Raw genomic sequence first — 27,151 nt, 5'->3', positions numbered from 1 at the left:
GCCTGACTCCTCTCCTATCCCCCACCACTGTTGCTGAGCCCCAGTCTCTGGTGACCTCTTGCTGCTGCTCAATGCACACACAAACAGCCTTGGCTTCTTCAGTCCTTCTGCTATTGGCTTCTTTCTGCTTTTCCCTTACTGTCCAACGTGCGCTTTGTACTGTGACTTCCAGGAGGGCAGAGGTGGGTCTTATGCACATATACTGGCACTAAGAGGGGCTTTGGAATGCATGCTCTAAATAGGGGTACTAGTCCCCACTCTTGGCTGCAGTAGTGGATGTTGGCTATTTGGGGCTGGTCCCTGGGACAGGCTGAGCGTATGGTCAGAGCTCTCCCAGGCTTCAGTGCCATTCAGACTCTGATCAGGACACCACAGTCTTTTAACAAGAGGTTTCATACCTACTACCTCAGCATCTAAGGCAGGAGGATCTCAATATAAGGGTCTGGAGAGATGGTTCAGAAGTTAGGAACCATCTCTCCAGAACTATCTTGCAGATGACCCAAGTCCATCTGCTAGCACCCAAGCCAGGTAGTTTTTAATTACATTTAATTCCAGTCCAGGGGCTCTTAACTTCCTCTGGTCTGCACAGGCACATGCACACATGTGGCACATATGAATTCTCTCTCACATACACACACACACACCAACTAAAAACATACATACACACAAAGTGTTTTCAGTAGGCTGAACAGTAGACTAGACAAACCTCTTGGAAGTGGAAACAGAGAGGGGGTAGTGGAGAGCAGCTCTAGCTCTGTGGGACAAAAGCCATGTTCTCGGGAATTCCAGCAGCCTAGTGTGTCCAAGCACCCTGTGCTGTAAGTACCAGCCTGTCTTCTTTGATTGCAGTGAGAAGAGATAGTATGGCTTGAAGTGAAGAGTCAGGCTTCAGGAGACATCCCTGGGACTGATCCTAACTGTGGTCCCTTGCTGTATGACCTTGGGCCTCTCTACCTCAATCTCATCTGATCCGACACTGCAAGACTAAGCAAGGGAATGGACTCCAGGCAGACAACACAGGAAACTGTGGCACGAACGAGACTCAGGAAACCTGTTTATTTACAACAGTAGGGATGGGGTCCGGATACCACCATCACCCATGCAGTTTCTTCCACACTTGGTCTGTGTGCAAAAAGAGTGTTAACGTTCTCACAAACAATGCCTTACACGACGTTCATTGTAGTCCTCCAAGTGACTGAATGAATAGATGGCCACGAGCAGATGTGGGCTGCTCTATTTGGTTTTTATTTATTTACAGACAGGGTCTCATATAGCTTGGGCTATCCTTGAACTGTCTCTACCTCCCAAGAAATAAGTGTGTACCACCATGTCTAGCTGATTTTATTTTTCTGCACTGTCATTGAATCTGACCTCCCGGTAGGGCAGTGACATGCAGGCTTGAGCCAATTGTTCCCTCCTCCAGCCTCGGCTGGGGCAGCTTGACAAGGACATGCCTCCACTACTAAGACACTGGGCAGACGGCCTGCTCTGCTCCTCCTCTCCTCAGGCTCTTAGGTCTCTTATAATCCATTCCTGGTTCTGCCTCACACGAGCACAAAAGCCCTGGCGGCTGACCATTCATAGATACAAAACAATGACACTTGGGTCCTGTAGCCAAGGTTTTAAAAGTTTCCTCAGGGGCAGGTGTGGTGGTGCATGCCTTTAATCCCAACAGAGGCAGGTGGATCTCTGTGAGTTCGAGGCCAGCCTAGTCTACAAAGCCCAGGACAGCCAGGGCTATTACACAGAGAAACCCTGTGTAAAAAAAAAAAAAAAAAAAAGTTTCTCCAGAAACATCTATGATGGTCACATTCTCTGTAGGGCACAGAAAAGGCACTTGGAAAATACATAGGACATCAGGGGGTTGGGAGTAGGGTGGGTCTAGGGACCAAATGGTTTACCCACTTAACACTCTTGGGCTGTTAATCTTAATTTGGGATCCCTTGGGGGCTTCTTTTATGTAAATGTAAATAGTTTGTAAATACCTTGTGCATATTAGGCACATCCTCTCCTACTGAGCAACAGCCCCCCTCCCCCCATCTTTAAGGACTTCACCAACATTGAGGCTGAAGGAATGGGGTAACAGGAATGCTTCTGGCTGGTTTCGAAGCACCCTGAAAGGGTGGCCTGGAGGGCTAAAAAATACAAGCAGCAGCTCCTCAGAGGGCATTGTTTGATCTGGCCCAACATGCAAAATCAGAAGAGATGGTGATGTCCTTTCAGCCAGACTGTTCCCAGGAAACATGGGTGGTCCTCCAGGTGGCTGAAGGAAGATATGGCCAAGAGCAGATGTGGGCTGCTCCAGGGAAGAGCAGCAGGCAAGGCAGACGAAGACCAAGAGCTCCCAAGCTCATTAGCCTTGTGTGAGTTTAGTCAGGAGGAAAGAAATGACTGGGCCACTGGTAAGTGTTTCTAAGAGGAAACAGTTTTCCCGCTGTCTGTCAGAATGGCTAACTCTGCCAGATCGCAGCTAATTCAGCAGCCCTTGGGGGGAGGATCACATCCTCTACCTGCTCTGTATCTCAAATGCTCCCAGAGGCCAGCAAGGCGCAGAGGGAATGGCATTTAGTTTCACTCGTGCAGGCTGGCCTAATAAAACAATCCATCAAGTATCTGTCTGCCTGCTAGTCCTAACTACAAGCAAATCAATGTTCCTGGCGTCTAAAAGACCTGTTGGTAAGACTCTAGGATCAGGATCAGCCTAGCAAAGACCCCACTATAGATCCCCTGCACAGTAGTTAAACCCAGGAGGCCCGTTAGCTGATTCCCACTGCAGAGTGGGCCATGGGGAAAGGGCTCTGGAAGCCAGCCTAGTCCTTTGTCAACAGGCTTTGGCAGCACACCTTCACTTTTTTCCAGAGGCTTCCATCTCTACATTGGGAGTAGGGCTAACAGTACATTCATGACTGTGACACACGGAAACTGGCCAAGTGTCCTTGTGCCAGTTGTGATACACAGGTTGACATAATATACACAAATCTAAAGCCCGTACTGCCAGGGGTCAGAGCGAGCTTCCAAGACCTGCTCTGACGCTTCCTTCCTGTGGCCTAGGAGCACACTCTCGGCCCTCACATCTCACTCCCCTCACGTGTCGCTGACAACAGCAGCTACCTCCTGAGGACTTAGGCTTCACACTGACCACTTCCTTCCACAGGCACAGAGGTGACACAGCAAGGAAGAACGGCATTAGGAGGTGCAGCGAGAGGGCAAGCATGAAAAGTCAACAGTGTGGGGACCACTATGCCTTCCTGTCTCTCGGGTGTTGGTGGCCCTGAGGAAGGACGGAGGGAAATGGCTGGAGCATGTCACGGTGCACTGTTGAAGGTCAGGAACTTTATTCATGGGCCTTTTGCTGCTTCTGAATATACAAGTCTCCTGCCATCCAGGACTACCAGGAGTGGTGCCCTGCTGCACAAGATGAGAGGCAGGTTCTGCACCCCCATCTTTTCCCGCCAGCACAGCTGGGAGAGCCTGCTTGATGGCACTGGGTTCCTACACCAAGGGATAAGGCACTGTGTGACAAGAAGGCGCTCACGGCTGGCTGGTAGGTGAGGTGTGGTGGTGGTCATGAGGGGCTCCTGAAGGCAGAACTGCCTTGAGGGACCTCCCTCATCCAGGCAGCTTGTGGCCTCAGGATGGGATCATGCCTTTGCTTCTTTTTCGGTCAGCCATGGTTCTACGGCTGTGGTTGGCTCTGGCTGCCTTGTTGGTTTCTTTCTTCCTGCGTTCTTGGGTTGTTTCTCGGCTTTGCCCATGGCCCCGGGGGTTTCCTGTCACTGCAGTGGAGTTCTCAGGCCGATACCTAAGGGAGGTAACATCCACCCCATGATAAAAGGGAAATCTGCTGGAAGAGGCTCTGATAAGGAGACCCCCACAGCCCACCCTGATGGCTTCTATTGAGGACACACCCTAGCCAGGTCTAGATAGGAAGGGAAATGGAACCCAGTCCCAGGCCTGATTTTCTCCTGAGCCTTACCTCCAGATGGGCCCACCACAATCTGTGGGTATGGACTGTTGTTAGTGGGCTGAATGGTAGGTCCCTTCCCTCTGCCACACAGGCACCTCCCCCTTGTCCCTGCCCAAATTAGGTAATGTTCATATTTTACACACCAGGTCCTAACTTGGTGGTCCCCAATGGCCAAATGTGCTTACAGAGTTGACTGAGGGTCTCTTCAGCCCATCAGTTTCTGGGATCTACTCAGAGCATTAATGTCAAGAAGCTGAATGGAAGAAGTCAGAACAGCTTTGCTCTCTGACCAACGACCTGTGACTACCTGGTGCCTTCAGAATGAAATCAAATGTCTCTTGGGGAGGTCTCACTTATATCCAGAGCATAGGTTGCATTTACCCTTGGCCCATTTGGCAAGTTTACCCACTAAGAAAAAGAGGGAGCCTGAGTCATGTCAGACCCTCTCTGGCAGACTTGTGCTTCCTGGGCTTAGCTCAAGTGCCCAGTGTCCCTACCATGACTCTATGCCACTAAGGTGTGTTATCCGCCTAGACTCTTTTCATTCTGCGCATGAGATAACCTTGCGTACACTCCAATGCTGAGCGATGGACTCGCTCAACCCTCTTTATTTACTTGTTTTTGACACCGGCTTTTACTATGTGCCCTCTGAACCAGAGACACTCTTGTCTTTGCCATGTGTACACCGAGATCACAGACTTATACTGTGATCTTGGCTGTATCCATGTCTGAGTTTTGCTACATTACCCACGTTGGTTTTGAAATCCTGGTTTTAAATGATTCTCTTGCTTAGACTATAGGCACACCCTTGACCTTTAGGTACTACTTAATGCTGTGTGACCTTTACTAAGTTATTTAATGTGTCTGGGCCAATAGAGAGAATGATACTATATTAATAGTTACTTCCTAGAGCCAGATGTTAGCTAACTACCCAAAAATGGCCCCATGGTTTTCCCGAATGGCCAGCTGTGCTCTCCTGATGGGTCTCTTCCAGGTGAATAAGCCCTTCCAATGCTCACCCCTTCCTGGCGAGGAAGGCCATGCGCCTGGCTTCAGCCTTTTCCCTCAGCACTGCAGGATCCTGAATGAAATGGTCTGGCTGTGGAAAGAAGACAAGACAAAATTTGCAATCATGAGCTTTTCTATTTTCCTAGGCTGTGTGGGCCATGCTGGAAGGGATCCTGATGTACCCACAAGGGGGTAAGGATTGCAGGCAGGGCAGGCACTTGGGATGGAGCTGGTTGCCATCTGAAGCTTTCTTTAAGGAAGGAGCTGGAGGGATGTGGGATAGGCTGTTGGGGTGAAAGGACTACAGAGATACATTGATGGGAGCATGTGGTGTTGGCTGAGAAGGCCATCAGGAAAGGACACAAAGGGCCAGAAAGCCAAGAAGACCCTTAAAAGCATGCTTGTTCTGATCCTTGGGAGCTCAGAGCTCACTCTGATGCCACAGCAGAGGGCTGTGTGAGAGTTCCCCTTGAGCTCTCTAAGCCCAGAATCCATGGTGGTGGGCCTGCGAAGGGGTAAGCTGGGACCCGGGGAAACCTTAACAACCACAACAAAATTCTAATAGGAATAGAATTAGTGCCTTGGAAAGATGGGGACTTCATATCAAACATGGATTTAAGCCCAGGATGGGCAGAGGAGGTGTGGCAGTAGAGGGCTGAGGCCCGAGGCAGGCTGTGTGCTTTTCATCACTCATGCCGGTTCCCCCCAGGCCCTCTGCACAGCCCATAAACAAAGCATCTCACTTTGTTCCCATACACAACGCCTGGATACTGCCTCAACTGGATCAAGATCATTTCACCTGTTTCCTGTGTTGAGTTTCAAGTTAAAAGTTCAACAGAAGAATAAATTTAGCTGCTGAAACTGAGTTGTCAACCTACAGGAGCTAGCTGGCTCCAGAGCCTCAGGACTCTAAAGTCTTTTCTGATTTTTAAGAACTGCAGCCTGGGCTGCACAGCCAACAGCTACCCTTCCCTTTCCTAGACCATAACAGCTAATGAATTCAGCTGCTCAAAGATCCAGTCTCTAATTTGTCCTCAGAGAGCCCCCTGGGCAGTGGAGGAGATCAAAGCCAGCAGCTCTCCAAATGATCTGTGCTTAAAAGGACCCTCCCCAACCAGCAGTGGTGTTAGGATGCTCAGAGTCAGAGGCAGGGAGAGACAGGGAGAGACAAGGGGCGCAGCACTGCCAAGCTGCCCTTCAGACTGCACTTTTATCTGCCATCTGTCTATGACATACCTTGGGGCCCTCTTCTTCAACCTCATCCTCTTCATCACACTCCTCCTCCTGCCCTTCCCCGGGCATTTTGGTTCTCAGCACCTGAGGGATTGTGAAGGGCCTGAGGGTTGGAAAAGAAAGAGATCAAAGACTGAGTCTGCTTGGAGAGTGGCCTCAGGGAGAAGGCTGGGGAGGCCCTGCACTGGAAGCCAGGGACCCCACGAGGCTTTTCAAGCAGGCTTCTTTTTAGTTTCCAGATTCTTTAAAGAAAGGTCCCTGTGGTGTAATGTAGAGAGAGCAGGGGGTAGCTGAGCTTGAGCCCTAGGGATCTCCAGTCTTTGTTCATCAGGGAAGCCCTGCTTTCATCAGCAATGGGGGAATCTCTACAAGATTCTGCTGAGAAAAATGTTCGGTGATTTGGAAAAAACATGCAAAATGACTTGCCAAGACCAAATAAAGGCTTCTTGATTTAGTGTGGGCTGAGCTGAAGGAGCAGGGGGTGGGGGTGGCGGTGGGAGCCTGGCTGTGGTTTGGGTCCTGGTGATCTCGGCTCTATGCTGGTCAGCTTTACAGCTCACCTGCGGCTGATGAGCTCATCATCAGAGTCGGCGTCGTTGGCGCCCACCTGGTTGCCATCATATGTGTCATCATACTCGTCCTCATAGTCGTCAGCCTGGTACTCTCCTGGCTGCAGTGGAACCTACAACAGCAGACTGCTGGGTCAGAGAAGTGGGGCGGACTGCTGGGTTCCTCACACCCAGCAGAGGCCCAGGCTGGGCAACGTACCTCCTCCACTACCACACTGTACTTCTGGTATCGCTGCCTCTGTGCCACCACAGCCTGCTTGTCATTCACCAGGCTCCTCACGTTCTCCTCCTTTCTGGAAGCCAAAAACAACAGGGAGGGAGGGAGGACACCATCAGGTCAGGAAGATTGTGGAGGGCAAAAGGCTCAGAGAGTCATACCTTGGAACATGCTGAGGTTTCATGCAGTTTTGTACTAAGACCAGGAAAGGCCCAAGGTCTCTTGGGCAAGGCAAGAGAGGTTCTGCCTTCTTCTCTCACCCCCTCACTATGGCAGCTCCTAAATCTCTGTTCTACAGTGCCAGCTACCAAGTAAGAGTACCGTGGGAGGAGGAAAGTCTGGCAGTTCAACTGTCGTGAGGACAGATGGGGCAGTGGAGGGGGAAGGGATAAACCTGGGTCACACTGAACTGTACATCAGTGTCAGCAGGGTCTCAGGTCTCTTGATGGTGGCTTTGCAAACCTGTAGAGAAACTTGGCTTGTCAACCACATACACAGGCCTGTGGAATGTGGTTTTTGGCCCTGCAGGGGAAAATCAATTAGAGATGCCAAGCATGAAATTCAGCTTAGCAATGAGATCTGGTCTCTGGAATGTATCAAGAGGAGAGGGTCCAACAAAAAAATGAGACACACAGCCATGCAGATTCTGCATAGACTTCCTATGGGTAGATGGCAGGCATCTGAGTCTATAGGGATGTCTGGGAGCCTAGAACAGGGTGGGACTGTGTAGCCTCAGTGTGGTCAGCAAAGCTTTGCAATCCCGTAACAATCTTTTTTTTTAAAAGAGCATTTTGGAATAAAACTATATGAATATATTTTTGTTAGTACTTGATTTTTTTAAAGGTTTGATAGTATGCATTGAAATCTTACTAGCTACCATAAGCAAAAAGTACATGTAAAACAAAATGTAACATGGGAATAGTCAAAGTTTTCTTCGTATGTATAGATTGAACATAGTGATTTTTAAATACCAAAAAATTGCCACAAGGCTATATTCTTGGCTCTTGAGTTATATTAATGATTTAAGGTCTAGGTGTACCCCACTCTGACTGAGTGGGTGCTATTTTATTTAAATGTGGGAGCCTCAGTCCTTCTTCTTCTTTTTTAAATTTACTTTAATAGTATATGAGTGCACTGTAGCTGTCTTCAGACACACCAGAAGACAGCATCAGATCCCATCACAGATGGTTGTGAGCCACCATGTGGTTGCTGGGAATTGAACTCAGGACCTCTGGAAGAGCTGTCAGTGCTGTCAACCACTGAGCCATCTCTCCAGCCCCTCGTAACAATCTTTATTAAAGGCCTACTATGTACTAGGTAGCATTCTAAGGCTAAGAAGGGAGGAAATTCAGAAATAGGTAAGATATGTATCTGTACTCAGTGAAGTTGTAGGTGAAAGGCACAAAACATGCTGAATGGAGGTGGGCCTACCTTCTGAAAGAGACAGAAGTGAGCCCCGACTCTGGTGCCCAGCATGGGTTTGGAGGCAGAAATGAGGAAACTCCATGACAAAGGGTATTTGGTTATATCTGGAACCCCACAATGGGACAGAAAGGATGCTGTATTTGATTTATATCTGATAAAAACCTTAGGTAAACAGGAATCTTAGCTGGCAATAGTGACTCATGCCTATAATCCTGTCATTATAGAGGCTGAGGCAGGAGAAAGGTCAAGAGTTAAAGGCCAGCCTAGGCTACAGAGATCCCTATCTCAAATACACAAAACCTAAGTTGGGCATGGTGGCACATGCCTACATTGTAGAATGAAAGGAAGCAGCAAGAGGACCAGGAGTTCAAGGTCATCCACAGCTACAGGCCATCTTAGGCTACATAAGCCCTTGTCTTAAAATAACTAAAACCAAACAGACAAACAGACCACTCTAGGAATCTTTTTCAGCTATCAGGATTGGGACCATGGACCTGTGACAGTGGCTTTGGCACCGTACCTGGCTCTCTTTGCAAGGCTGGTAAAGGAGTAAAAAAATGAAAGGGATCTAAGCTTATCCAGGTAGTTGGTGAGAACACAGTCATGCACTCAGCCATGCATCCTGAGAGGACAGGTTCTATGCTGGGCCAGGGCCAACAAAGAACCAGAGGAGTCCCCGAGGCTTCTGATTTCTCTCACCCCAGTAAGGCAGTGCTTGGGACACAGGAGGGAGAAAATGAGGTCAGGTCAGTTTTGGCTACTGAGTGAGTTTAAAGCTCCCTGAGTTACAATAGACTGCCTCAAACAGAAAAAAACAAAAACAAACAAAGAGGATGTAAGAGACACAGGGACCTGCATTTGCTGCACTCAACACAATGAATCCATTTCTTCTGTTTCAGTTTTGCATGCTAGTATACTCTGATTCTCCAAGAAGCGGACAATCTGGCCATAGAACCTTTGTTGGAGGTGGGGGAAGGGACAACTCTTGTTATCTTCCAGGTTTTTATAGAACAGTTTGAAGGAGTTGGAGGACCACATGTTGTATACACAGCTTCCTTCACTGGCTGTGATATACTGGTGGTAAGGTGCTTGGTGTTTAACCCAAGTACCCTCTAGTCTGGATATTTTCTAACAGACTCCATCTTCTTTTTATCATTGTTGTTGTTTAGTTATTATTTGCTTATTTTGAAACAAGACCTTACAGTGTAGCCCAGGCTGGCCTCAAGCTCTAAAGCCTCCCATGTGCTGGAATTGTGAGGCCCAATTCAGGTTTAGATCATCCATTTTTACACTCCATATGAGAGGGCCAAATGCTGGCCCAGTTCTGTTGATGACACATGTGAAAAATATGGAAGCTTCTGGGTAACTTTTGCTAGTCTCTAAGAGATAAAAGCTGGAGATGTGGTCTATTGGTAAAGCACTCCCAGCATGTGAAAGGTCCTGGGTTTGATCCCAAACATCACCAAAAATCAAACAAATACAAGATAAAAGAGAAAAGAAGGCCTGTCTGGACTCCCTCTTGGCACTATGGTTTCTAGTAGCCAGAGTCCAAATAGCTGAATCTCCCCCACATGCCCTAAGAACCCCTAAGCCAGAGTCCAAGGAGACAGAAAAGATCTACCTAGTGCTTATTACCAAATAAAGGCCACAGGGCAACCAAGCCTCACCTCTGCCTCTCTTTAGCTGTGTAAGGAACAGTTTGGACCCACTTGTCATCAAAGCTGTCCATGCATATGTACACAGGTGTGATGTGCTTTGTGCTACTTGATTCTCCACTTGCCACCTGAGTGAAAGGCCCTCGCCCTCCTACCTTGCCTTGACTAGGACAGCTGTCCCTGCTGAACTCCAAGTGCACCTGTATTTAATGATCTGTATTTCCCACGGTCTCTGCCCTTTGTTGGAAAAGCCAGGGTACCCTGTTCACCTTGTTTTCCTGGTGCCTCACACAGGATCTCGTGCTAGTAAAGCACTTAATAAATATTTGCTGAGTGGATAAATACTGAACACATGAACGAAGGTTTCGCCTCTTTACAATCCTTGCCCCTGGGCTGCCCAACAGAGCACGACTGGTAAACACCCATCATCCAGTCATTGCTGGCAGCCAGAGTGCCAGCCACAGAATTAGGGCACAGCCTTCAGGACACCTGGCTGCTTCAGTCCTTCTGATGACCCTGACAGCTGAGAGCAATCCACTTGCAAATGCTCATAGGTGACCTATGGACTGATTGGGTGGGGATGAAGGGTGACTTAGGTGAATCTACAAATGAACATCAAAGGGAAAAACCTGTGTCCAGAGATGCTTAGTGATGTAGAGAACCTGACTAGTTAGTTCCCTGTGCCTTTTGTTAGTCTTGGAGACCATCTGACTCTTCCACACAGCAGCCACCAAGAGGGATCTGCTGGAGGAGGGGAGAGATCTAGGTATGTCACAATTTGAGTGACTAAGCAATGTGCCAGGGCTTCCTGTCCAGCAAGCTAGATGGTTTCGGAGTGGCCCTGGGCCTGCTGAGGCGTTGTCATCCACAAGCTTCGGGCAGCACATAGTCCCAGGGCACAAGACTGACAGCCTCCTTCCCTTCTGCACTCTGTTGCCTCTAACACATGCTGGGGACAGCACGGCTGCACTAGAGCAGAACTCCTGGATGTCTGGTTCTATGAGTCAATGTGGCTATGGAACTTTGAAGTGGAATGATTAACTCTTCTTGCCCCCATTCTTTACCTGGCTGTCATTCTTTCTGCCATCACCATTGATTTTAGTTTCTTCCCAGGAAAACAGTCCCTAAGCCCAGTATTTCATTTGTTCATTTTTGAGATAGGGTCTCACTTAGATTGACATGGAACTCACTAGGCAGCCATGAAACCCTCTCCTTAATTTCTGAATTAGAGGTAAGAGTGACCATGCCCAGCTTGGGCGACTTTTATAAAATGTAACACTCACGAGCTCATAGCACCTTTAGCACGCTCGCACTGGCCCCGAAGCCACTGTTCCTGTTGCTTACTTGCCGGGAAGTTTCCCTCCTGGAGTAGAGCCACTGCCCTCCAGCTGTCTGTCATTCTCTCAGGAGCCTTCCTTTCTGGGCTGACACCACTAGCAGGAGCCCAGGAGGCTGCCCACAATAATGCAACAAGCTGAACAATGCAAATCTCACATGGACGTAGGCAGTGTCGGCTTCCTCCCTACTACAGCTACAGCTCTAAATCAACCCAGGGTGAGAAGCACAGGGCAAATATTTGGTGAATTAATGAATAGGTCATGAATGGACTTTTAATACTGAGAAAGTAGGAAGAAGCTAAGCTACAAATAAAAGCCTTAAAACAGAATTTTTTTCATCATTGGAAAAAACTAACATGACTCAATTTTCTTGTTTTGTCACAGCCTGGAGACAAATCAGGTTAAAAAGTGGCTTCTAGGAAGCACTGTCTAGCTCTGTACCCACATATCAAAGGATAAGAGGGACAAGGGACAGATTTGGCCTTCTGGCCCTTATCACTAATAGTCCCCCCCCCCCCCACACACACACGGCTGGATCTAGAGAACACTGTTAAGGAACCTGCTCTTGTAGGCTGGCAGTGTATAGGGCCAGGCTTCAGAGGGACCCAAGGTGCTAAAGAGCACCTGCTGCTCTTGCAGAGAACCCAGGTTTGGTTCCCAGCACCCAGATGGCAGCTCACAGTTGTCTGTAATTCCAGTCCTGGGTACCTTTCTAAGTGCATGTATGGGCACATCCATACAGGGAAAGCATTCATACAAATAAAAGAAAAAGCATTAGGAAGAAGAGCGGTGGCGTTCTCCAAGTGAAAGACCCATGGGTAGTTCTGTTGAGAAGGGCTCGCTTTCTCTCCGTACCTCCAGGGCTGGAGCGCAAGGCCCATGAACTACCACACTCACCTCCTGCCCTTGTGCACTCGGCTCAGGTCCACTGAGTCCCTGCTGAACACATCAAACTCATCGTTCTGGAAGACGTTGTGTCTCGATGACAACAGGGGTGTAGGGTCCGGCTTTGCCTGTCTGGGGGCCACAGCACAGAAATCAGCTGGAAAAACCCTGCTGGCTAACAGCTGCCTGTCTCATGCCCCACTGTATCTTCCCGTCATATTGTTCACTCCATTTTAAAAGCTGTGCCTAGGACATGGGGAGCCTTTAATTAGGTTAACCTGGCCCCTCAAGAACCTACAGCCACACCTCACCCTCATTCCCTGCATACCAGCTCCCATTACATAAAAGCTCTGTTCTACATTCAAATGCCCACAATGGACCTAGGACAGGGAGTTATTTGGTCATTCAACTCTTAATTTTGGGGTAGCAGCACTTGCTTTTGGTACTAGGGATGCAATGTACATCCTCACATAAGCTAAGCCTGTGCTCTACACTGAGCTATACCCTTAGCTCCTAATCTATCTCCTTGTATCTGTAAAACGGAACACATACAGGCTGTGGAATATGTCCAAAGGCGCAAAGTAAACTTCATTCATTCAAGTGGCAAACATCATTTGTTCATGGAAGAAACATCCACCTGCATCCTTGTTCTTGCTGTCTCCTGAGGCTTTTGGGATAGCAGTGGGCCCAAACCACGAGGTTCAGTGCTAGGAAAATGAGTGGTTTGGCTGACCTAATTCAGAATCTGGGAATGTGCTAAGGATGGTGCAGATCAAGAGCTGGGGTGCATCACTGTCCTTTGCCACACTGCTAGTCTCTAGTAAATCCTCCTATAAACTCTGGCAGCGTCAGCCAGCTGTGTGCTGAGAACCTTGAGGGCTCCAGGTTTGTTTTCTTTAAACCGTTGGAGACACTGCTGTGTAAAAGATGGAAAGTGAGCCCCCAGTCTAGGGAAGAGTGGGAGGCAGGGGAAGGGGACTCCTGCCCGAGGACCTCTTCCCATCTGACTCTCCCACCTTTCTAGGCTTCGGTCCAGCTGACTGAGCTCAGGGGCCAGCCGATCCTCCAGGACGTTGTTGATCACCTGCTCTGAGTCATAGCTGTAGTGCTCCAGGCAGGCCAGAATGAAGCCCTCCCCGAGGTCTGGCAGCAAGTCCTTCACTTGGGAGATGAGTGAGTCCAGTTCCACACCACTCATGGTAGGGCCCAGGGCAGCTGCTGCACCCATGCACTGCAACGAAGAGCCAGAGTGATGCAGGGAAAGACCAAGCTGGGTGAGAAAAGGGGTAAGAGTCTCCAAACAGCATTGGATTTAGCGTCATGGGTCCTGGACTTGCCTCTCCCTAGTTGTAGGACTTTTCCCAATTGAGCCCCTGTTCTTCTCATCTGTGGAGGAAAGGGCTCTATGACTCCCTAGCTGAGTTACCTCTGCTTACATACTTTGGGATGCCGCATATCTCCTGTGTTCCAGAGAACCATTGATCCTCTGGACAGATAGGTGCAGTGCCTACTTCCATAAGATTCCTGGGGTTTCTGGGGACGCTATATGGAACACCTGAGAGACAGCTAGTCCTTAGTGCCTCATTAGCAAATGCTACAGTTCTTCCGGTTAGACTCCGGATCCTTTCTTCGATGTTTGGTGGCTTCTCTCAGCGGAGGTCTTTATCATCATTCTGATCATCACGACTTTTCTAATGCTGGGATTGAGCCAGGGTCTTACTAATAATGCTGTGCAAGCATTTTACCACTAGTTAGATCTCTAGCCCTTATTTTCCTATCTTCTTAAAAAGCATTGTAAAGTGAAGCCACATATGGGCAGTATCTGCAATGAAGTGTCCTTACTGAAAAGAATGCTACTTAAGGGGAGTGTCTCACACAGCCTCACTAGTAGTTGCTGTTGTCCTTCCAAGTCAGTAGAGTTGGGCTAGGACCTTGATGACTAACTAGCACACGATTATCTATGGAGGCCCTCCTGCACACCAGGCACTCTTCCCTGTGGGTGATGTGCCTGTCTTCATTGAACCACTGGAAATAACTCTGAGTTAATGACACTTTGTCTATTTCATAAGGAGGAAATGGTTCAGACAGAGAACGTACAGTTCGTGCCCTGAGACTGTGTGGTCTCCATGCTTGTACTGCACAGGGAGAAGCCCTTCCATATAGGCTTGGCTGACCTTGAAAATGCTGGGAGAGGAAGGACTAGATCCAAGCCTTCCCACTGTGTTCAGTTCACCTCCTGGGAGGTGGGCCAGGCATCACTCTCAGCTGCCACCAAAGGAGCTCTGCCTTACGCAGTACGTGGGGGAGCTAGAGGAGCACAAGCAAAAGCTTCCCTTCTTCATTTTACAGAGGGAAACAGGGCTGGGCACGGCAGTGCATGGTTGTAGTCCCAGCAGTTAGAGGTAAACTCTGGAGATTCCTGTGAGTTCAAGGCTAGCCTGGACCAAGTAAGATGCCTTGTTTCAAAAGGGATGAGGTCTCTTTTGTCCAGAGGTAGTACAAACAGCCCTAGTCATGGAAGCTACCAAACTTAAAGGACTGTCTTCCCTAAAGGCAGAACAAGTAAGGGCACCTGGCTACTTGCCTACCAAGAAGTAGCTAGGTCTATGGAATCAAGGGCAGGGTCTTCCAGATACATACCTCCTCATCCTCTTCTGAGTTCTCCAGCTGTGATGGCATTTCACTGACTGGCTCTGCTGTCATTGTGACTCCATTATTAGAATCCTTGGCCCTTGATGGATCTTTAATGTCCTTGATTTTCTGTCTGTCCACCCCTTCCCACGCACTTTCCACAGCCTGGAGGATGTAGGCAGTCCGGGTCTCATCTCTAGGAGGTAGTAGTGTTAAGGGTTCTGTGCTCAGGATCCACTTCTCCAGCCTTGGGGTAGTATGACTTAGCTCTCCCCATCCAGGATCTGACCATGAGGCTTTTCTCAAGGCTCTTCTGGTTTGCCCAGTAAGTGTCATGTGGAACAGCATGCCAAAATACTGCCATGCATGCCTCAAACCCTAGTGCCTGCTGCTCAGCAGAGCAGCACTGGGCAGAGAGGGCTAGGGATTGCTATCCGTGTCCTGGACTCTTAGATGGCCAGTTCCTCCCTAGCCTCTTCTCTCTCTGCTACTCTGGACACTGGGCCAGAAATTCGAGGTGCTCCCACACCTCTCTGCTTTTATTCCAAACCCACATGATCCATGTAAGGAGGCCTGTAGCAGCCACCTCAGCCTCTGGTGGTCCCAGGCCAGCCACTGTCTTCCCAGAGCCAGATGAACCTTTTCAGAGTATACACAGCCCACGTCACTCGGCTTCTTAGCACCTGTAGCATGTAGCTCAAACTTCTTCATACATGTCACACAAGGGCCTTGAATGTTGGTCAACCCCAGATTACTTGCTACATCCTCACCAGACACTCCCCCCACCCCCACATACACAGTCACACATGACACACAAGGACTCTTCAAAGAGCCAGTTATCTTTGTCCTCCAACCACTGGGAACACTCACTCTGTCCTCCACTTGAGCTTGGGCCAGGCCATTTTCTATCTGCCCCATCTTTGGCTTTGCTGTTTTCCTCTGATCCCACCATGAGCTATGTGATCTGCAATCCAGTGCCTTCTCATGTGACATTTCCTAAATACACATTTACCTGTCCTCATCTCCTTCTAGACATGATCACACAGGCCCAGACCCTCAGAACACACTTGGAGAGGAGGCTTCCCCCTGTTCCTGTATCTGAGCAGGTGCTGCTTGCAGAAAGAGGAACTGGGGCCTTGTTAGACTTCTTGATGTGAGTATGTCCCAGCATGTCATGTCTGACCTAGACAGGCCTTGCCCAGTTGGCTATAGTAGGATACAAGGCTGATGAAGCCTGTTGCAGCAAGCTGATGTCTTCAGCTACAGGGAAGAATGTGTCATAGTCACGGAGGAATCTGTAGGGCAGAGCACAGAAAGGGTCAGGGATGGGACCATAAGGACAATGTCCTCTGAGAGGTCACAGGTCTCCCTGTACTGCTACCCAACCACAGGCTCCAGAGCCTCCTGCTTGGTAAGTATATATTAATGGCTCCACTGAGCAAGGCCTCATGGGACAGGAGGGAAAGACATAGGCCTGTCTCAGAGCTGGTCCCAGCTCAGTTCCACTCACCTCTTTTCCTGCAGCAAAGAGCTGAAGATCTGAAGGAATTCTTCAATGAAGCCTTGAATGTTGTCACAGCTAGAATAGAACACAAGGGACGACGAGCTCATGCAATGTAGGTTCCATGGATGTTTACCCTACCCCTCTGCAGTCTCTTATCAACTGGAGAAAAGCATTTTTCTGGGTTTCTCTTTATGTTTGGCAGAGAGAAAGGAATCACTGGAGGAGTAATGAGAAGCACCTGCTATGTGTAGAGGTTCCCTGGAGCTTACCTGCTCTCTAGAATGGGAAGGAGGCAAATCTGGTTCAGGATGGTGTGAAACACCTCCATTAGCTTCTTCTTGGAATGGGAAAGCCTCTGCCACATGTCACCCAGGAGCCTTTGATGGACAGAGATAGAAGTAGACTTAAGAGATGAAAGGTACCATGGGAACTTCTTCCCCCCAGTTACAGGCACTTCCTCAGAGCTGAAGTAGTCTTAAAGATCACTGATGGGAGGAGCTGACAAAAGCTTACAATACTGAGTAGCCAGGTCACTTCTTAGTTAAACTGAGGGTCAGGAACAGCAAGGTCAGTTACTAAGGGCTTGAAGCAATAGCTGAGCTTACATGCAGGGACCTGCCATTATCTGCTAGGATTTTGGGGGTCTGGGGGAGGGTACTGAATCAATAGACTTGGGAGCCAAGAAGAACTCTCAAAAAATTCTTACAGGATGGCCTATAGGAAGATAGTGTATCATCACTATTAACAGACTAATTAGTCTGTGGGCAGAGAATGACGTTAGGCTGTAAATGGTACATCTATACCAAACCCCCCTCTTCCAAAAGTCAGAGGTCACTGCAGAAGGGGTGGCAGATTGTACGAGCCGGAGGCTGCGGGTGGTTACAAGGACTCAACAGGGCAGCTGCACATACAAATGCCCAGAGACTGGAACAAAATACACAAGATATGTACAAACTCAAGCCAGGCCAAACCCTAGTTAAAGGGGGAGGTGAGCAGAGAGTCCCACCCCTAGCGGATGGGACGGACAGCTGCTGGGAGAGGGAGAGTTAGTTTTCTTTAAAGGTGTGGCCCTGTGAAGTTGACCACGCTTCAGTGGAAGGCCACACGCATCTAAGCGTATGTGGGCAGCACTTCATATGTTAGAAAAAAGAAGGAAAAAATGAAAAGAAAAAGAGGACATCAAGCTGGGTAAGTAGGAAAGGGGGAGTGGAGCAGGGAGGGGCTGGGGGAGGGGTGAAGAGGATCAAAATACAAAAGAACTTCTCAAAGAGCTACATAAAAGTTAAAAACAAAAAATCTCTACTTGCCAAAGGGTTTCGTTTTAGGTCTCACACAAGTCCTCACAAAGCAGGTAAAAAAAAAAAAGTCTTCTTTAAGGGCTGAGGGTGTAGTTCTGTGGCAGAACACGTGCTTAGCATGCATAAGGTCCAGGGTATAATCCTTAGCACACAAAATCAAAAGTAAAGCCTCAGGGATTGTTAAAAACAAACAAACAAACCAGGGCTAGAAGGCCACTAAGTAAAGGACTAGGAGCCCAACAGCAGTCTCTGGTCCCCTCCCCACGCAGGACTCCCAGTGCTGTCCCTGCCTCACTTGCTGTCCTCGAGCCTCCTCTTCTTAACTGCGGACTCTATTTCCGGAATTGCCATCTCATAAAAGGAAGCTAGTCTGCAGACAAAAACACAAGAAAAAGAAGATTAATTCATAAATACCACATTTTGGTGGAAAATCAAGCCAACCCAATGGAACAGAAAGGTTCATTTAGTTCTTCCTTAAGCCTACAGTGTGTCCCCATGTGTGTGAAAACCACAGGATAACCTCAGGGGCTGCGCTCAGGAAAGCAGTTCCTCCTCAGAGACCAGGCCTCTCATTGGCCTCATGCTCAACAACTACGTCAGGCTGACTGGCCCGAGCTCCAGGATCTTGTCCCTGTCTCCCAGCAGGTTCTGAAGAGATCAAGCTCAGATCCTCATTTTACTGAGTCCACTCCTCCCTGCCCAGAACCAGTTTCTGGGGATACCCAGGGGCTTTCCTGTGCTACTCCAACAGCCTCATGGGAAGTGACCATAACTTTGCCTATTCTAACAAAGTGACAAGAGGGTCTACACAGGACTCCTGGGTTTGAAAAAGGCATAGGATTGATTACCTTTCTTCTTGCTCAAAATCTGCCAATTCTATGAGCCCTGAAGTGCAGTTAGTTACCAATACTTTCTTCTCACTTTGTCTGAAGATGTGAACTAATTTTGTTTGTTTTTGGCATGATTTGAAATTTTGAAAAGTTGTTTACACATGACAAGGCCTTGTATTTACTGAGAACAGGCTAAATATGCTAAGATAGTTCATACATAACTTTTTTTAAAAAAGATTTATTTTAGTTGTGTGTGTGTATGTCTGTCAGTATGTGCAAATGAGTACAGTTTTTAGACTTTCTACAGCTTTTTGACTGTTTTGTTTTTTCAGACAGGGTCTTACTATGTAGCCCTGGCTGTCCAGGAACTCTCTCTGTAGACCAGGCTGGACTTGAACTCACAAAGATCTGCCTGCCTCTGCCTCCTGAGTTTTGAGATGAAGGGCATGCACCACCACTGCCTGTGCTATGACAGTACAGAGTTACAGGCTAGATGTGGTGGTTCATGCAGGAGGATCAAAAGCTGGAAGCCAGCCTGGACTATACAGCAAGACACTGTCTTAATAGCAGAACAATTAAAAAGCACACACACAACAGGCCTGGAGGGGTGGCTCAGGAGTCAGAGTACCTGCTGCTCTTCCAGAGGACCTGGGTCTCGTTTCTAAGACCCACACAGTGATTCACTAAGTCTGCAATTCCAGTTCCAGGAACTCTGATGCCTTCTGTACTCCACAGGCACTAGGCATGCACATGGTATACAAGCATGCATTCAGACAAAACACACTCATAACAAAATAAATTTATAGTTTCCTCAAAAAATTATATACACATTATGAGTCTGGCATAGTTACAAATGACTATGATTCCAGCTACTTGGGAAGCTGAGGCAGGAAGACTGCTTGAGCCTCGGAGTCCGAGACTAGCGTAGGTGGGTGGCACGGCAAAGCAGGTGTCCTTTTCCTGACCCTGCAGCATTCCAGGCCTACCTCCTCACTGTGTACTTAGCCACAAGAGTCTTCCTTCCAGGGACCAGATTTGCTGCACACAGGACATGCTGCCCTGAAAACTGACAGAATAGTTCTTTTCTTTGGTCTAATTCTTCCAAGCATCTTACGTTTCCCAGAGTCAGAGGTGTAGTGAATTCACGTGGGTGCTCTGCAAGCGTGTCCTGTCCTGTCCTATCCTGTAGCAGTCTCTCTGCAATGTCCATCTCACTGCGGCACTGCACGTGGCCGAGAACAGCTAAGCCAAATGGAAGAAGCCCTGCTAGACAGAGCATCAGCCGAGACCAGAGCGGGCAGCCGGGCCCACGCTGGTTCACCTCTTGCCAGGTTATGCTGTTGGTGGGAGGGTAAAACTAGAACCACCCCTATGGAGGGTGATTTGGCAAGATGTGTGAGAATTAAAGACGCACATACCATCTGTTCCTGAATTTCTATTTCTAGGAATTAATCCTCAAATATGCTTGCAAAGGTATGAAGTGGTGTTTGTACAATGTTATGCATTTTGAAACAGCAAACAACTGAAAAAAAAAGCCATAAGAAATAAAAAAATCTGCCTCTGGTGTCTCAAATGCCAGATGCATAGGGCTGCTCAGTCACCCTGAAGACACTGGGCCATCTCCCCCAGCCACAGTCTTCAATCTTCAAAAGGGGAGGGGATCAGTGGTAGAATTCCTGCCAAGCACTTATAAAGCCCGGGTTTCATCCCATTATTGCAAAAGGAGTGATAATATGCACATCTCCCTGCTCTGTACGTCTCTGGAGAATCCCACCCAAACTAATGACACTGTTGGATTGGGAGGAAAGTAGAAACGGGGAGGAAAACAGTTCAGATATTTTACATTGTTAAGCGGTTTTTTAATTGCGTACATGTGTTTGTTTCTGTGTGTGTCACATGTATAAGGGTGCTCTCAGAAGCCAGGAGACCCGGAGCTGACATTACAGGCAGCTGTGAGTTAGACACGGGTGCAGGGAAGTGGACTCTCTCTGCAGACAGACCCTGCTCCTAACTGCTGAGTCGTTGCTCTTTTGAGTCTGTCAAAGTGAAAGCACTGCGGATTCATGACCAAGAGCAGACACTGCACACTCGGAGTGGATGGGAGAGGAAAGTGAAGCAAGCTCTTTGGGTAAGTGTGACTGCTAACCCGGTGCTGTGGAAACTGGGGTTCCGTGAATGTGTGGGTGTAGCTAGCAAAGGGCTTTCATGTCTGCAGCACAGGCTGGAACAGGTTGGGCCAGCTGCAGGCTGTAGATGAGTCAAAGTCAGTCACTTCTAAAGTACGTCCTTTCTTCCCTATACCCGACATGGGTGGGGATCTTCTGCTTCCACCAGCTCTTGCAGGAGAAATCTGCTTGTCCAGAGCTTCCTCCACAGAAGCCATCTGTGCTTATTTGGGGAGATGCTTGGGCAAAATGAGAAAACTGCTTAAAGTAAATGAAAATAGGCAGAGTATAAAATGCTGAGAGCAATGTAATTTCTCAGGGTGATTTCAGCTTCTGCCTTTCTATCTTTTTCACATTTCCACATGCTCTTTTATTATCAAAAATATCTTTTCTCTCCCAAGTGGACAGCTACAGTCCTATCCGAAGCCCTTTCTTACCTGGAGAATGCTGGTCAGTATTTTATTCTAATGATTCCTGGGAAGCAGATCAACCCTAGTGTCTGACTCTCACAGCAGAGAACAGAGGAGTCAGAGGACCAGCTGCCATCTCTGGCACATGTCAGAGCTAGACAAATGTTTTGTTGAATGGCTGGGTAAATGTCGAATGGACGTGTAGATGGGGGGGAATAAATGGCAAATGGATGTATAGATGGGGGGGTAAATGGCGAATGGATGTATAGATGGGGAGGTAAGTGGCGAATGGATGTATAGATGGAGGTAAGTGGTGAATGGATGTGTAGCTGGGGGGGTAAGTGGTGAATGGATGTGTAGATGGGGGTAAGTGGTGAATGGATGTGTAGATGGGGGGGTAAATGGCGAATGGATGTGTAGATGGGGGGTAAGTGGCGAATGGATGTATAGATGGGGAGGTAAATGGTGAATGGATGTATAGATGGGGAGGTAAGTGGCGAATGGATGTGTAGATGGGGGGGTAAATGGCGAATGGATGTGTAGATGGGGGGTAAGTGGCGAATGGATGTATAGATGGGGAGGTAAATGGCGAATGGATGTATAGATGGGGAGGTAAGTGGCGAATGGATGTGTAGATGGGGGTAAGTGGTGAATGGATGTGTAGATGGGGGGGTAAATGGCGAATGGATGTGTAGATGGGGGGTAAGTGGCGAATGGATGTATAGATGGGGAGGTAAATGGTGAATGGATGTATAGATGGGGGTAAGTGGCGAATGGATGTGTAGATGGGGGTAAGTGGTGAATGGATGTGTAGATGGAGGGGTAAATGGCGAATGGATGTGTAGATGGAGGGGTAAGTGGCGAATGGATGTGTAGATGGGGGGGTAAATGGCGAATGGATGTGTAGATGGAGGGGTAAATGGCGAATGGATGTGTAGATGGGGGGTAAGTGGCGAATGGATGTGTAGATGGGGGTAAGTGGTGAATGGATGTGTAGATGGGGGGGTAAATGGCAAATGGATGTGTAGATAGGGGGTAAATGGCAAATGGATGTATAGATGGGGGGTAAATGGGGAATGGATGTGTAGATGGGAGGCAAATGGGGAATGGATGTGTAGATGGGGGGGTGTAAATGGAGAATGGACGGATATACTTGGAGGGTAAGTGCAGTTGGACTGCTCCCAGAAGCTGCTGCAAATGGCTGGGAGTTGCCTGGCAAGAGCCATAGGTATAGGCCACTGGGACTAGGCCGGCACTTTTTGTTGCCAGGCAATGAGCAGGCTGCTGGTCCTTTCACCCTAGCCTGGGAATGCCCAAGACCATCCTCTCCACCTTCTCACGACACAGAAAGATCTCATGATGCTAACAGGGCAAAGGTTCCCTTGCCATAGACTCCTCTGAGCCCTTGTCCATCTCAGCATACTGGCTTTTCACCAGGACTCCCCAGATTGAAGCCTCCCCTGGTGTCCAGTGCATACGAATAAACGGCCACTCTCGCCAGAGTTCTATCGCTCTCCATAACCTGTCACCAAGTAGTAACACTTCATTTTTATTATCAACTCCTTTATCTGGAGTCCTGAACCAATTTATCAGGCTACATTTCACTCCTTGGTTCTCTCTGGAACAGTCTAGGTGTTTTGTTGTTTGTTCTATTTTGAGACAGGGTCTTTTATGTAGCCCTGGAGATCCTAGAACTCTCTATGAAGATCATGGTCTCAAACTCAGAGGTCTGCCTGCCTCTCCCTTCCAAGGGCTGGGATTAGAGGCCTGGGCCACCACACCTGGCAGTTAGTCTAGGCTTTTTATGCATTTCACATCTGCTTAACACCCTTCCTGTCACCAGAACCTTTCTATCTCGAACACTTGGATCTTTCTTCTTCATCTTAGAGACCAGGTCTAGTTATGTTGATGAGGCTATAGTTTCAAATCCTGGGACTCAAGTGACTTTCTTGCTTTTGCTTCCTGAGGAGCTGGGATGGCAGGAATAGCCAGTGCCCCAGGCTTTCTGCTCATTGTTCAAGGCTGTTTTTAGAAGCCATTCTCCGTTTGCACACCCCTGTGCCAAAGAAGAAACACCTCTGCTGTCTCATTATGCTGGTTCTTATTGGCTGTCACTGTGTCCCCTGATAAGGCACACAAAACAAACAAGGCAGACTTGAAACTGTCATCTTGCCGTATTTTTTTCCCTTCCCTTATTCCATTCTTGGCTACAATTGGGAGGGCTTCTCTCAGCAGACGTTTACCTATGTTTCTCATTGTGTCCCCAGGTTGGAGGACGAGCTGGTATCTTCTTATAATCATTTATTCATTTTAACTGTATGTATATTGGCATTTTGCCTGCATGTGTGTCTGAGTAAGGGTGTCAGGTTCTCTGGAACTAAGGTTACAGACAGCTGTGAGCTGCCATGCAGGTCCTGGGAACTGAACCTCCGTCCTCTGCAAGAGCAGCAAGTTCTCTTAACTACTGGGCCATCTCTCCAGCCCTGGTCTGGTATATTTTAAGGACTGCATCAATATGTATTTGAGTGATGTATGGACCAGAGCCCTTACTTTAACCAGAAGTCCCACTGTACCTGTAACAAAAGTCATGTTTCTGGAAGGTTTGGCAGGCCAAAGGGAAGATGTCCAGAAAGGCCCAGAGTGTGGTGGAGGTGTCACACAGGTAGAGAACAATGTCCTTTAATTCCTGTTATCAAGAAAAGACAGTATTATTCTTTCTAGCCCCACAGACAGCTCTGCAGAGGGTCTGAATCATAACTGACAAAGCCAGAGAACAGGGCAGTGGAAGCAGCCTAAACAGTCCATCTCTGGGAGGGTAACCTGGGCCACCTAATCATTCTAAGTCTCAGAGTTTGCTACTGTAGCTTAGTGGCCTACATTCAATGATAGCTAAGGTCACCTGTAATTCTAATATAGTCTCTTCTACCCATAGGAAAATGAATCCGGAATCTGAACACTGGGCCCAGAGAGAGGTCACCCAGCCTGGTGAAGACAGGAGTGGCAAGCTCACTGTTCCTTGCTCACGTTAAAGAGAACCCACAGGACATAAAGTGCTTGCTTATCTGCTTGGCTGAGGTTTCATACCAACTTGAAGGAGCAGGTTGGGTGGCTCCTGGGCTCTCCACATTACAGGTAAAGAAACGAAGGCTCAGAGTGCTAAGATGATTTGCTCCCACAGCTCCTGGCATGTATGCTTCTGAAACACTTGCTCAACGGATATTTTCTCACCAGATGGCAAATGCCAAGAAGGTTAACTCACAATTGCCTCATTCCAGCTGCCTGTAGTGATCAACACAGCACCCAGGCTCCTTAAATGTCCACTTTCTGTACGTCATTCTCAGTAAAGCTATAAGTGCCAAAAGATGGGTACCACGTCTACATCTGCTTGCTGCTTTATCCCCCAGGCCAAGGAATGAGCCTGCTGAGCAGACCTGAGGACTAGACCCAGTCCTCAAATCCTCATACCTTGTTCTGTTGGGTGTTCCATAAAGGTTTCCCAGGGAGGAACAAGACCTACCAAAGAGCCTCTTAGCCCACAGGAAGAAACACAGATTAAATGCTGTGCCTACGGCACTGGTGATTTTCTCAGCCCAGGGCAGCCAGGCTTTGGCTGAAGGTCCCAGTTAGAAGAAGCTGGGTTCAGGGGCAACCTTACCAAGAGAGGCATGTCACTGGGGGTCAACCGACCCCTCTCCCCAAGTTTCTGAGGTGTGGTGCTGGTTCCATCCCCTTGCAAACCACAGTGTTGAAGGATATTGCTGAAGACCTAAGAAAGGCATAAAGGGCTCTCATCCACATCCTATTGAAGAAGCACCTAGGATTTCTACCCCACAACTAGAGACATGTGACTAAGAACTGCCTTAGAACTGAGAGACAGAGCATCCAATGGGATAGTGGACAGGATTAAATGTAAACCATCCATGTAGGGTTGAGGGTGTGGCTCAGTGACAGACTGCAGGCCAAGTACATGTAAGGCCTTAGGTCCCAGGCTGGGTATGGTACTGCATACCTTTAATCGTAGCACTCAGAAGGTAGAAAGAGGTAGGTGAAATCTCTGAGTTCAAAGTCAGCCTGGTCTACACAGACTGTTCTAGGCCACAGTGAAAGCCTATCTCAAAAAACAAAACCCTGAGTTCCATTTTTAGTAACCATACATGAAGCACATATAAAATATAACCCCCCAAGAATTTTCCATCTATGATTTGACTGGATAGACTCAGCAAATATATAATATCTGAGAAACACCTTCCCCAATATTTAAGAGATTTTTTAAAATATTTCTTTATAGATGAGTATAGGGTAATTTTTATATATGTGTGGATGTATGTGTATATGCATACACACTATCTGTCTGTCTGTCTATCTATCTATCGTTTGTTTTGTTTTGAGTAGGGTATCATGTAGGTGAGAATGCCTTTGACCTCACAATACAGACAAAGATGACCAACTTGAAGTCCTAATCTTCTTGTCTCTACTTCCCAAATCAGAAATTATAGACATGAGCCACAAAACTCAGTGATTATCCGAGTTTTGTTAAAACAAAAAACAAATTAACAGACTTGAAAATAGAATCTATCATAAAATCAATCAAGACTGAATTGGCAGTATTATCTGTCTGCCTTTCCTTCCTTCCTTCCTTCCTTCCTTCCCCACTTATTTGCCTGTGTGTTTATAGGCATGTGTGTGAAAATCAGGGGGCAACTTGTGGGAGTCCATTGTCTTCTTCCACTGTTTAGGTTCCAGAGATCAATCAGGTACTCGGGCTTGCTGGCAGGCATTTTGACATACTAAGCCGTTTTGCCAGGGCATATAATCTTGATTTTTGTAATTAAAATCTTAATTTTGAAACTGGGCATGGTGGCGTATACCTTTAATACCAGAGTTTGAAGCCAGCCTGGTCACAGAGTGAATTCCAGGACAGCAAGAGCTACACTGAAAAACTCTATTTCAAAAAATAAAAAACAAAACAAACACCAAAGCGACCCCCCTCACACACACACACAAAACAAACACGAAAAACAAACTTGGCTGGCCTAGGAACTGAAGACAATTTCCTGCCTTAGGCCCCCAAGAGCTGGGACTACAGGCATGAGCCTCCACCCCCAGCTCCTTTCAGCTTTTGAACATTTCTCTTATTTTCTACAATATACATTAATCTTTCACAAAATGGTTTTATAAACCCTCACAGCTCCAATCTGAGAAACCCAGGTCTCTGAAAGGAATAACTATTGGCTGTTGGAAAAGGAGACAAAATACAAACCAAATCCTTTTGTACGAGGGCCAGAGAATCTTTAGAGGTCAGTCTTGTTCAAGAATGACAAAGGGTAAACTGAAAGGGATGTAGCCAAGGGTAGGACAAAGACAGTCTGGGAGATAAGTTCTCCCCCCTCACCCTTTCCCTCCCCTGCTAAGGATAGAATCCAGGGCTTTTCACATGTTAGGTAAATGCCCTACGCTGTGCTACACTTCAAGATGAGTCTGAATAAGGAATGAAAAGCAAACATTTCTCCCAGGTTCCTCAAGAAAAATCCCAAGACTCTCCCCTACCTAGCTTGCTCTCCCCAGGGCAGCGGTAAGAGACGGTACCTGAAGTATGGTGGGAATGGTCTCATCCAGGTCATTATAGTAACTTGGCTGCTGGGTAAATATATTTCCTAAAAAGAGAAGAGAAAGGGAAGAAGTGGGGAGAGGTCAAGGAGTCAAGGACGGAAAGGATGTTGGTTATCAGTATGTTTTATGACCTTTCTCCCTTCCTAAGCCTGCATGTGGGAGGATCCAGGATGAGTCTTGGTCTCAGGCCCAGCTAGCACTGAGCTTTGTCCTCACTGAGAAACTTCCTAGGGCTGAGAATTACTTAAAACAATAAGCAGCCCTGTCAAACCAGCTACTCCTGATGTCCTCAGGGAGTGACCAAACTTGGGCACCATGCCTATCCTATGACAGCACTAGCTGTAGAATTGGGACTTGTATTATGCAGCCAATTTAGTGTCTATGATTGCTTTATTCAATAAATCTAC

General features: G+C 47.8%; 1 protein-coding gene across 1 annotated transcript in view; it reads right to left on the bottom strand.

Annotated features, from left to right (window-relative positions):
* Positions 1-1,145: 1,145 nt before the first annotated feature.
* Positions 1,146-27,151, bottom strand: part of ASCC2 (activating signal cointegrator 1 complex subunit 2) — a 42,960-nt gene continuing 16,954 nt past the window's right edge. The window contains exons 6-20 of the mRNA XM_080922474.1: positions 26,721-26,788; positions 24,790-24,900; positions 23,708-23,820; positions 18,025-18,099; positions 16,701-16,808; positions 16,438-16,506; positions 16,148-16,222; positions 14,937-15,123; positions 13,313-13,527; positions 12,309-12,428; positions 6,977-7,070; positions 6,769-6,890; positions 6,212-6,311; positions 4,987-5,066; positions 1,146-3,802 (exon numbers count right to left, since the gene is read on the bottom strand). Of these exons, the coding sequence (XP_080778600.1) occupies positions 3,631-3,802; positions 4,987-5,066; positions 6,212-6,311; positions 6,769-6,890; positions 6,977-7,070; positions 12,309-12,428; positions 13,313-13,527; positions 14,937-15,123; positions 16,148-16,222; positions 16,438-16,506; positions 16,701-16,808; positions 18,025-18,099; positions 23,708-23,820; positions 24,790-24,900; positions 26,721-26,788 (1,709 nt within the window). The 3' untranslated portion in view covers positions 1,146-3,630. The remainder of the gene's footprint in view (positions 3,803-4,986; positions 5,067-6,211; positions 6,312-6,768; positions 6,891-6,976; positions 7,071-12,308; positions 12,429-13,312; positions 13,528-14,936; positions 15,124-16,147; positions 16,223-16,437; positions 16,507-16,700; positions 16,809-18,024; positions 18,100-23,707; positions 23,821-24,789; positions 24,901-26,720; positions 26,789-27,151) is intronic.

The sequence above is a fragment of the Micromys minutus genome (assembly GCF_963924665.1).
Source record: "Micromys minutus genome assembly, chromosome: 1".
Classification (NCBI taxonomy): domain Eukaryota; kingdom Metazoa; phylum Chordata; class Mammalia; order Rodentia; family Muridae; genus Micromys; species Micromys minutus.
Note: the sequence above shows the minus strand (reverse complement) of the source record. Positions and strands in the feature narration are given on the sequence as shown.